At 38.8% G+C, this 12628-nt stretch overlaps 1 protein-coding gene across 6 annotated transcripts in view; it reads right to left on the bottom strand.

Moving 5' to 3' along the window:
• Positions 1 to 12628, bottom strand: part of mettl22 (methyltransferase 22, Kin17 lysine) — a 63455-nt gene that overhangs the window by 29277 nt on the left and 21550 nt on the right. For 4 of the 6 annotated variants that reach the window (XM_044182173.1, XM_044182172.1, XM_044182176.1 and 1 more), the window contains 3 exons: positions 10915 to 11059; positions 6853 to 6924; positions 2750 to 2803 (listed from right to left, as the gene is read on the bottom strand). In XM_044182173.1, coding sequence (XP_044038108.1) covers positions 2750 to 2803; positions 6853 to 6924; positions 10915 to 11059 — 271 coding nt within the window. The remainder of the gene's footprint in view (positions 1 to 2749; positions 2804 to 6852; positions 6925 to 10914; positions 11060 to 12628) is intronic. The other 2 variants (XM_044182177.1, XM_044182175.1) reach the window with 1 other exon arrangement.

Raw genomic sequence — 12628 nt, 5'->3', positions numbered from 1 at the left:
ACACAGAGTAAATGCATGAGAACTGCAAGGAAATGAAGGGGGGAGACAGCGCCTGGACGCGGGCGAGATGTGATCCACGGCCAGTTCATCATAGTTTATAATAATACAGCACAGTGAGGATACAGATGTTTCATAGAGACGAGCGTACTCTACACGGATCTATCTGTCTGTTTACTGTTAACAGAGACTTCAGTCTGCAGTGCAGTTCATACACTTCACTGATAAACCATAGAATTGTAGAGTAGCATTAGGCAGAGAGAAAGTTTTTATATCACGCTGACATTTCTGTCCATATTTGCACGCTCCCTCTCTCACTCATCCACATGAGCTCTCTCATGAGCTCTTTTTTTGAGGGGAAAAAAACATTTCAAATTTTTATTACAAGATAAATCAAACAAGGTCATGTCAACATAATTGACAATTCATAAACCCACAATGTTTTATAATAGCCTACATTTAGCACTGAACCTAAATCTGAAATCTGAAATTAATTTACTCACAGTCCTCATACAAAGACTTCACAATCTTTGACCATCTTGTGCTTATTCTTGTCTCATTTGTGGTCTGATAAACAGTCAATTCATCAAATTCAGTGCCCCATATCATTAGTTTCACCAAAATCAGTGAATAAAGTTGTGTTTATGTACCGTATGTACGTTTTTTACACATCACAATTCAGGGAGCTGACAGTGCATCTATCATTTTGGAACAGTACCACTGAACTGAAATACAAACAGTATGCACATGGCATCAAGCACTATAATTATTTGAGAATGATACTAATGGAGAAGTATTAATGTGACTTGTATTTACAGTATGGTGGTCGGAAAATATCCAACACTTGGAGGCGCAAGGGGTTTTGGAATGCTTGGAGTGAAAGGAAAACACTGGAGCTCAGCAACTAGGTAGGGCATGGTTAACATACAAATCAATAATTTGGCGGCTTAGGGGAAACCGAACTGAGAAACTTTTGAAAGAACATCTTGAAGTTTTAGAATGGATTTACTGGCTTGGAAACAAGCATAAGAAATGACCTCTTGGTCATTTATGGACATTCGGGTCATGTTTCCCTGTTAAAACCCCCCAGAGCTCACTGGCTTTAGATATGAGATGGAGCATTTTTGCCTATCCAGATGTCTAAAAGAGTCTTTGAGGGTTATGAAAATACCTTAAAAACAGTTGGTACGTGTTGTTAAACCACCTTCTGGTTATTTTCACACATCATCAGGGATTGTTTTTCAGAAAAATGGAAGCTTAGCTCTGCAACTCAAATGTAATGGTAATGAGATGCACAAATTGGGAATAGTTTCAAGACCAAGGAGTTATATTCATTTTTGAGAAAATTTTGTCTCAGGAAGCAAAAGTCAGAGTGATGACTAGAGTGTATTTAGCTACACAAGTAATTTCCTTGCATTGTATCTTTTGTGGTCAGACTGAAATAACAAATTATTCAACAACAGAAACATGGCATGATTAATATTGTGTCTTTGTGACTTTGCCAAAAATGTCTTTCTTAAAATTGGGACATGGTACGCTAAAATTTTACTTTGTTGGCTTTGAATGATCAATTCAAGTTTATAAATATTATGAATAGGTTCTTAATATTTTCTTAAATAGTGTGTGTGTTTCAAAGTAATACTGTATGATACATACAATATTAAAATGTTTACTCTAACTTTACCTAACTAAATAACTGATCATTGATATGGAGTCCAAAAAATGTAATTTGCATTTATAATTTTTCCATGATGTCTAAGTAGACAGACAGGCTGCTTATTTGAGGGGTCACAAAGATGATTGATGCATAAGCAACAAGCAGCCTAGTTAATACATGTGATTTCACAATTATGCCATCATTAATCACCACTTTATTTGAAGGGCCACAAACACAAGTCATGAAAAAGTAATGCTTAGTTAATCTTGATTACAACACTTGGAATTCAACAGAATTTATGTTGTTTCTGTGATTGGTCAGTTTTTTTAGCTTTTCCCTTTAACTGCAGACTTAACTATGAAGAAGACATGAACATTAATAACTCAGAAATCATGATGATTGAAATATTGAAATACCTGATATTGAGTTGTTGCATTAATTAATGTATTGTTCTTGCATTAAGGCACGCATGAGATACTGTTAATTCTTGTACATTCCTGTTAGTTCAGTAAGTATTACATTAATGAATCCCTGCTCTTTTATTCATGGAGTCGTGCATGAATTCATGATAATTCATGTACCTTGCAATAAAGTTTTACAAAAACGTCCCTAGTTGACAGATATATCAGGCTAGTGGAGAGAATTTCCTACTAAACGATGACCTTGATGTCAGATGAGGTATTGGAATCATCCATTAAGATCATACATACAACCTCCATATGTGTGAGACACAGTTTAATCCAATCTAACATATTTCAAAGACTACATCTTTCTAGTAGGCTTGCTTAATGTTATCCAGAATTTGATCCTGCCTGTCATTGGTGTAACCAAGCCTCAGCGTCCTTTACTCATTAAGTTTGGTCATGTCTAAGTTTGAATCAATTCTGGGCTAAGGTTTACTAAACATTTTTGTACATGTGCAACAAGGCCATAGACCCAGAACCAAGTTTGGCACTTTTTGGATTGGCACACAGTGCATGCAATTCACGGAAAACTCCAGCACACATTTTATTAGTACATGATTGAATGATGATGTGGCTCTAGGTTTTATACTATAGCAGGTTGGTTTGAAAAAGAAAAAAGTGTGTGTGTTACCTGTACAAAGGTCATGCTGGAGCCAATCCAACTGTCTCACTCTCACTTCACCACCTGATTGTCAGAAAAGAGTTAGCCAGACAAACTAAAATCACAAGGTAAACTGTTTTTCCCCTCAATAAATAATCTTCTTTTAATAGCAAGAGAAAAAAATATACAAATGAAATATATAAATAAGCAATCAATTATTATGCAATTAAATGCATTACTTAGCTGTGAAATAAATGCATAGCAAATGGAATAAATAAATGTTTCTCTAAATAATTTGTAATTCATAAGTAAACAGTTAAATATGTAATGAAATAAATTCCATCATTGTAGCAACTGGGTTACACTTTAACAATAGCGTTCTTTTATTTATTTCTATACGTTTTCTAGTTTTTAATCTTGGTTAGCATTTAGCAAGCTGGCTTTTGTTTATTTTTATCAAAACTTTTTTTAAAGTGGTGCTCAACACAGTCTGATGTGTTGGCTGCTGAGCAGCTCCTCTTGAGCAGTTAGAGGTTAAAGGTGCCAGGTGGAGTTTTTAGGACCACTAGTGGCCAATCCTGACACATTCCTGCAGACTGTGGAGGGTGGTAGTGCATGCAAGCCATAAAAGAAAAATAAGAGAAGGACATTTGGGTGAGACATCTCAACAGTTGCTAGGCCTGCTTGTCAAATCGCCCACTGTGATTATAAGTAAAACTGGGATTTACTGAACAAAACTATTTAATGATATAACAATTTAACAAACTCTCTCTTACCGCAGAGCCGTGAGGGCCTGCATAAGATTTCTGCTTAGCAAAGAACGGAGCGACTGGCAAGGACTTTTCCTGGATGGGTTGTCTGTTGTAGACAGGCCAAGCTGAGGTTCCAGCCTGGCCAGTCTAGAACAGATGGACCGCTGGCTAACAGCAACACGCCAAGGCGACTCCTTTCCCTCCATGGACTGGTAACGTAATTGGCATTACATTACATAGCCTCACATAGCTTAACCGTGTACTTGGCTAAGCACAGGACTGTGTTACTTTTGTGAATGTATATGTATTGTTTTGGTTCACTGAGTTTTATTGTTGTGAACCCCCCCTCCCAACACACACACAAACACCCTTTGTTCTGTAGTTTAGTGCATTTAGAGTAGACTTCATATTGTGTGTTTTTGCTTTGTTTATCTTTTAATAAATGCTTGTGTATAGTTATGCTGGTTTCTTTAACATTGCACAAGAGTGAATATTTTGCCAACCTCTTCTATGTAGAACTCCAAATCCTTCAACCTACTAGCTATTAATGGTAATTTTGGTTATAGTTATTAATTTAATTATTAATCAGAGTTCCAAATTAATAGTTTAGTGTATTTTGTGAGACTGAATCAATCAATTGGCTATTATTTCACTTGTTTTAGAGTGGTGCCCCGAGGAAGTTTATTATCCAATCAATCCGATCTATTTTAAATCTTTGTGATGCAGAAACTGTTGTACATGCTTTTATCTCCTCACGCCTTGATTATTGTAACAGCCTGTTCACTTGTCTTAATCAAAAAACTTTGACACAACTGCAGACTATACAAAACTCAGCTGTTAACCAGGCTCAGGCTGTTAACCAGGACCAAGAAGTACGACCACATAACACATGTTTTAGCCGCTTTACATTGTCCCTGTTTGCTTTAGGATTGACTTTAAGATCTTATTGATTACTTTTAAGGCTCTTCATGGCCTAATTCCAGACTATATTTTAGACCTTGTAATCCCTTGTGAACCTTCACGTAGTTTGAGATCTTCGGGCAGGGGTCTCCTGTCTGTTCCTGAGTCCAGGTTGAAAACTAAGGGGGACAGAGCTTTTGCTATCAGGGCCCCGAGGCTCTGGAACAACTTGCCTGAAAAAATTAGGTTGTCTGAGTCAGTGTCTTCGTTTAAGTCTCTTCTCAAAACACATTTTTATCTGAAAGCATATTCTGATTTTACCTGAACTGGCTGTTTATTTTATTGTTTATTTGATTGCTTTTGTGTATTTTATGTATTTTATTTCTTTATATTTCGTCATTCACTGTGGTATTTTATTTCTCTTGTTGTGAAGCACTTTGTACTTTGTTTTGATAAGTGCTCTATAAATAAAGTTTTATTATTATTATTATTAACTAAGGGTATTGTTTATTATTATCTTAATAATTAATAATTCTGATAGCCATAATTAATTGATTATACCTACACTATTTGGTGCCCCTTTATCCATTATAAATCGCAACACCACGATCAAAAGCTGGTAGCAGTAATGCACTAAGAAAAAACGCAATGACTTTTCATCTAGCACCACTTTCTGGTCAAAGTTTTCACTTATCCAGTAAAATATCTCAACATCTAGTGTATGTATTGGAATACAATTTTGCACTCCCAGAAGATGTAGCCTCCCATAATGATGTTGGTGTTCCCCTGACTTTTCCACTAGCAACACCATGAAATTGACATGTGGTTTTGAGTGAAACATCTTGACAACTGTTGGATGAATTTGTGTTTAGTGCTAGTTAGCAAATGTTAGCATGCTAACACGCTAAACTAAGATGATGGACATGGAAAACACAGACTGTCCTCACCAGAAAAACATCCGTATAGGTTGTCTGAGCAAGCAGTTTCTTACGACCCATGTTTACATTTATTGTAGGATGTGGCCACTTGTGGCCATGGTAATTATGAGCAGAGCAAACCAGAAAGTCAGGTGACGTAGTATAAAGAGCTGGAAAGTCCGCTCATGGAGGTGGTGGGGTAGATGGATGATACAAACAAACAAAGGCCTTGTTATGGTTTTGGGTCTTGGGTTTTGTTGTTTCCTGTTATATTTTGTAAGTGTGCTGCCTCATGTGTCTTGTGTAGTTTTACTTCCTGTCTTTGTTTGCTTATCCCTCCAGTTTTGATTGTTTTCTCCACCCTAATTAACGTCACCTGTGTATATAGTCTGTGTGCTTCCCTTGTTCTTTGTTAGATCGTCTTCGTCCTTTGTGGCAAGTAGTCCAGCTCTTTCACCAGTGTTTCTTGTGATTCTGGACTTTCTACCCTGGTATTTGGATTTTCTGCCTGGTTTATTTGGACTTTGGATTTTGCCTGTACCTTGTCGGACTTGTTTGTCGGACTTGTTTGCCTGTCTTGGACTGCTTTCTCTGGTTTGACCACTGCCTGACTGAAGTCCATGTTATCCTTTTGTGTTCATTAAATCTTTGAACTATACCTGTTCTGCTTCAGTGTTTGCAATTGGGTCCTTTCCCCTGTGTTCCCTGAGTCCCCAGCTTGATAACGTGACAGGCCATTCACTCAGGAGAGCGGGGTTCGTGTCCCGTGTGAAACCAAAAGTCAACGTTGGCTTATTTAAGTGACGTATGTGACTTACGTCATGAGCTAAAAGGGACTGTAGTGCTGCTGCAGCAATGGAAAGTGAGTATGGGCATCCTTGTCTGATGCCCTTGTGTTGCATGAATATTGATGACATTAACAACTGGTGTTGACTGTGGACATTATTGTAGGGTTTTGATTAGAATTTTCAAATAACTTTGTCAAAGACTTATTCTGCATTACGTGACAGTATTGTTTTCTGTATGTAAGCAAGGGGAATATCATTTATCATCAGACAATAATATTTTCTCCCCTTTTGATATACTATCACAAAATGGCAAATGTATGCAACAATTAAATTCAGTTCAACTAAACTTTAAAAATAAGACCATAACTCTTCACATACATAAAACAAACAGATTTTTATTAACTTACCTGATTATTCCTTTTAAATAAGGCCTGCTCAGTATCATTAATGTAGACAATTTGTAGGACAATAACATGTTGTGATCATATCATCATGATATGATTCTGCTGAATGTGAATAATATTTAATAGTTATAAGGTGATACTAGATGAGCGCCTGCCTTTTGATAAATCCAGTTTGGTCAGGAAAGAGCCACAAGCTTGTGCAATATTTGGCACGTGGTGTGCTGCAGGACAATAGTGGTGAGTTAAGTTTAATGAAAGGAAGGAAGAAGAGTGTTTTCTGTTTTCTTACAGGCTGCAATTGTGATGGATTTAAATTGGAAATAATTGAGGAGGAAATGAGGAGAAAAGAGAGTAATTTGACTGTTATCTCACCTGCAGGCTCCATCATGTGTCTATTTAATGTTACATTTCTCTTGCACATGCTTAGAAGGTCTTCTCCCACATCTGCAAAACAAAATTAGGTCTTTCAGCAATGAAAATGAATAGTAAGATGTCTACATGCTGTTTGCTAAACTTCAAAATGGCTTTGCTCTATCACACCTATCCAAATTCCCTGCAAAGGGCAGAAGAGCACAATTATTAGGTGCACTGAATTTAAAAGGTCTGCAATTCAGCTCCTCATGTATCCACTGTCCAAAGCAATTGTTTATTCTTTACTTCCATACATGCAGTTTTCACCTTTGTTATGACAGTAAAATATGTAGCATTCATTATTTTAACTTGCTCCAAAATAGTATAATATACATTTTTAGACATAATGGAATCACTCTGAGAAAGGGTGATTGGCATATGATACAGACTCACAAGGAAAATAATACTTGATTTTAAAATAAACAATGCGAGTAACAAATTAGTTAGACTGGAATTTCTTCTTGAATTACCCCAAATAGGATCAAGCTACAGCACAGTATATTCATTCAAAGACACAAATGGAGTTGAAGGAAGAAGAACAACCTCATATTCTTCACTGATTCAATCTACATCTGGACAGATACTCTTTGCAGCAATTATGCATACAGTGCCTTGCGAAAGTATTCGGCCCCCTTGAACTTTGCAACCTTTTGTCACATTTCAGGCTTCAAACATAAAGATATAAAACTGTAATTTTTTGTGAAGAATCAACAGCAAGTGGGACACAATCATGAAGTGGAACGAAATTTTTTGGATATTTCAAACTTTTTTTAATAAATCAAAAACTGAAAAATTGGGCGTGCAAAATTATTCAGCCCCCTTAAGTTAATACTTTGTAGCGCCACCTTTTGCTGCGATTACAGCTGTAAGTCGCTTGGGGTATGTCTCTATCAGTTTTGCACATCGAGAGACCACAGCGCATTACATTGATGAACAATGGGAACTGCATTCACATGCTCTGACTGTAATGAAGACACATTTTGCTGAAACGTGCGCTGAACATTTTATTCATGTTGCACAGCAGTGGGACGTTTATATTTATATTTAATTAGATTACATTCATGTTTAAGTTAAGATTTACAAGAAATGTTAACTGCTACTAACTTTTAACTGCTGTAAAAAAGCACTTTATTTGTTTAAAGTTTTGACAAACCAAATGTTATTGCACTTTTGTTCATACAGCAGTACTTTGAAAGAATAACATTACACAATACACTACTTTTGATTTCATTATTGAATTTTGCTCATGCTGCGATTAATCACAGAAAATCATGCGATTAATCACGATTAAAATATTTATAAATATGTATGTATATATGTATATATATGTATGTATATATGTATATATATGTGTATATATGTATATATATGTGTGTATATGTGTATATATATATGTATATATATGTGTGTATATGTGTACATATACACACATATATATATATATATATATATATATATATATATATATATATATATATATATATATATATATATATATATGTGTGTGTATATATGTATATGTGTATATATGTGTGTGTATATGTATATATATGTGTATATATGTATGTATATGAAAAACTTTGTCCTTCACCCCCCGCGGGTGGTCTCGTCCTTCGAGCTCGGGTCCTCTACCAGAGGCCTGGGAGCTTGAGGGTTCTGCGCAGTATCTTTGCTGTTCCCAGTACTGCACTCTTCTGGACCGAGATGTCTGGTGTTCTTCCAGGGATCTGCTGTAGCCACTCCTCCAGTTTGGGGGTCACTGCCCCGAGTGCTCCGATGACCACGGGCACCACTGTTGCCTTCACCTTCCAGGCCTTCTCCAGCTCTTCTCTTAGCCCTTGGTACTTCTCTAGTTTCTCATGTTCCTTTTTCCTGATGTTGCCATCGCTTGGTATCGCCACATCAACCACAACGGCTTTCCTCTGTTGTTTGTCAACCACCACGATGTCAGGCTGGTTCGCCATTACCATTCTGTCAGTCTGGATCTGGAAGTCCCACAGGATCTTGGCTCGGTCATTCTCTACCACCTTTGGAGGTGTTTCCCACTTTGACCTCGGGGTTTCCAGTCCATACTCAGTGCAGATGTTCCTGTACACTATGCCAGCTACTTGGTTATGGCGCTCCATGTATGCTTTTCCTGCCAGCATCTTACACCCTGCAGTTATGTGCTGGATTGTCTCAGGGGCCTCTTTGCACAGCCTACACCTTGGGTCTTGTCTGGTGCGGTAGATCTGGGCCTCTATTGCTCTGGTGCTCAGGGCCTGCTCCTGTGCAGCCATGATGAGTGCCTCTGTGCTGTCCTTCAATCCAGCCCGCTCTAGCCATTGGTAGGACTTCTTGATATCAGCCACTTCAGTTATGTTCGGTGGTACATCCCATGTAGGGGTTTGTCCTCCCATGATGGTCCTTCCTCCAGCACGTCTTCCTCTGTTCCCCATTGCCTGAGACATTCCCTGAGCACGTCATCTGTTGGGGCCTTATCTTGGATGTACTTGTGGATCTTGGATGTTTCATCCTGGATAGTGGCTCTCACACTCACTAGTCCACGGCCGCCTTCCTTACGGCTAGCGTACAGTCTCAGGGTGCTGGATTTGGGATGGAACCCTCCATGCATGGTGAGGAGCTTTGCCTTAACGTCTGTGGTCTGTATCTCCTCCTTTGGCCACCTTATTATTCCTGCAGGGTATCTGATCACTGGCAGGGCGTAGCTGTTTATTGCCTGGGCTTTGTTCTTGCCATTGAGCTGACTTCTTAGGACTTGCCTTACTCGTTGAAGGTATTTGGCCGTTGCCGTCTTTCCTTGTTACCTCTTCGAGGTTGCCATTTGCCTGTGGTATTCCAAGGTACTTGTAACCATCCTCAATGTCTGCTATTGTTCCTTCTGGGAGTGAGACCCCTTCTGTGTGGACTACCTTCCCTCTCTTTGTCACCATTCGACTGCACTTCTCAAGCCCGAATGACATCCCAATGTCAGAGCTGTAGATCCTGGTGGTGTGGATCAGTGAGTCGATGTCCCGCTTCGCTCTTAGCATATAGCTTGATGTCATCCATGTAGAGGAGGTGACTGATGGTGGCCTCGCTCCTGAGTCGGTATCCATAGCCAGTCTTGTTGATTATTTGGCTGAGGGGGTTCAGACCTATGCAGAACAGCAGTGGGGACAGAGCATCTCCTTGGTATATGCCACATTTGATGGATACTTGTGCAAGTGGCTTACCATTGGCCTCAAGGGTGGTTTTCCACAGCCTCATCGAGTTCGCAATGAAGTCCCTTAGAGTCCTGTTGATGTTGTACATCTCTAAGCATTCAGTGATCCATGTGTGCGGCATTGAGTCATATGCTTTCTTGTAATCAATCCAGGCAGTGCACAGGTTGGTGTGTCGGGCTCTGCAGTCTTGGGTGACTGTTCTGTCAACCAGGAGTTGATGTTTGGCTCCTCTGGTTCCTCTGCCAATGCCCTTCTGTGCTTTGCTCATGTATTGATCCATGTGTCCACTTATCTTAGCCGCAATGATGCCTGACATGAGCTTCCATGTTGTGGAGAGACAGGTTATTGGCCGATAGTTGGATGGGACTGTACCCTTTGCGGGATCCTTCAGGATCAGGATTGTGCGCCCTTCGGTAAGCCATTCAGGGTGCGTCCCATCTCTTAGCAGCTGGTTCATTTGTGCTGCTAGGCGCTCGTGGAGTGCAGTGAGCTTCTTTAGCCAGTAGGTGTGGATCCTGTCAGGGCCCGGTGCTGTCCAGTTCTTCATACCTGAGACTCACCAATGCAAAATAATCTGAGCACAAATCAATTTACTAGCTTTTCAGAGCTTTTAACTGCATCTCACAGTCTTCATCAGCAATCACCTGATGGCTTGGAAAAAGCAGTAAGTGGACCTTTGACTGTGACCTTCGAAGCTCAAGTTGATTCAGTTGTTTTCACAGAATTCTCAGTTGTTCAATTCAGATTAAGATATTCAAAGAAATTCAATATATACAGTAGCCAATTAGTGTAAATCTTAATTAGGATGGCATTATACCTGTGCAGTACACTGTTTTGGCTATGGTTGCCATGATGATGCTGGTTAAGCCTGTTCCCGCTCCCAGCTCTAGGACTGTACCTCCTCTGAACATGGCCGGCATAGAGAGGATGAAGTCAGCCATGAGGAATGCCCCTCGCCACACCTGTTGTGAGCAAAAAAGATATGATGCTTTAATGCCTTCTTAATATTAACCACGACTTACACAAACAATTCATGGCACAGTTCAGCATTAATTTTTTCCATCAACAGGATTTATATTTAAACATTTTTAAAATGTATTTATTCAAATTCATTTAAATCAACATAACATGATAAATTAAATTTCATCAGCTAAAACTAATTATTTCTGATAATAAACATACACACTAGGACAAACAATCTTTAGGTTATCTCATAATTTTTGAGAACTCTGCGGCTCAGCTTATCATGTAAAAAAATAAGACATGACTTGTTAACACAGTGACTACACTGAAAAGTGACCAGACTGTTCAATGTACACCTCTCTGACAAACTCTAAACAAAAACTCTATATGATTATCTTAATAAAGTTAGGATTTATTGCAGGGCTAAATGAAGATCAACAGACACAGGAACAGAGAGTGAAACACAGGCAAAAGAGGTTTGGGTGCAAAGGGTGTGGAATGTGTTCTTTATATCATAGGGCTCAAACCATGAAGCAATTGTTAGTTTGTGCTGGTTTATTATTATTATTATTATTATTATTATTATTAGGGTTCAAACCGGGAAGCAGTAGAACCTTATGGAGTTTGTGCCTTATTATTATTATTATTGTTATTAGGGTTCAAACCCCAAAGGGGTAGAACCCTATTGAGTTTGTGGTAAATGGTAAATGGACTGTACTTGTACAGTATAGCGTCTTTCTAGTCTTCCGACCACTCAAGGCCTTCACACACTACATATCACATTCACCCCATTCACACACATTTATACACTGATGGCAGATGCTAACTGCTCATTCACACACACTCACAAGCCGAGGTGTGTGTGAACAACTTGGGGGTCAGGACACTTCGACATGTGGGACTGTACTGCCGACCTTTCGATTGGTGGACGACCCACTCTACCACCAAGCCACAGCCCCAAAGGGGCTGAAATCCTATTGTGTTTCTGCTGCCTTATTATTATGCCGCGGATTAAATTGCCGTGAGCTGAAATGAGCTAGAAACATGAAATGGCCATATGCTTCCACAGAAATATGAGCCCAATCGGCCACATGGTGGGGCTGTAATTAAAGCCCAAAATGCAATTTTGAACAGACTTGAAATTTCCCTCAAGTCCAGCTCAATGTGCTCTACAAAAAAGCCTCTTGGACCACTAAAGTGCGCCGTGCCATTTAGATTTTTTGATAAACACATTTTTGAAAGTTGTATAAAGCAGCATCAGGGAGAACACTATAAACATTACAAACAAGCCATGTATTTGCCTGCCCTCAATGATTAATTATTGCAAATTATGTGAAGCAATGTATTACTGCAAATTACACATCTTACTGATTATGTTCAATGTATGCATGTATTACAGGTCTCCGAATTCAACCACAAAATCTAATCTCTTAAAAAATCTATTTGTAAATAACGTGTTCTCAGTCTTTATCTGTCGTACTTGTTTATTGTCTCCAAAGACTGTGTACCCAGTGTACCATTAAACATGCGTGTAAATAAATTGTTTGTGAGAGCTGTTTCATTTAACT

Source organism: Siniperca chuatsi, linkage group LG21 (genome assembly GCF_020085105.1).
Source record: "Siniperca chuatsi isolate FFG_IHB_CAS linkage group LG21, ASM2008510v1, whole genome shotgun sequence".
Lineage (NCBI taxonomy): Eukaryota > Metazoa > Chordata > Actinopteri > Centrarchiformes > Sinipercidae > Siniperca > Siniperca chuatsi.
This window is presented reverse-complemented; position numbering and strand designations above follow the sequence as displayed.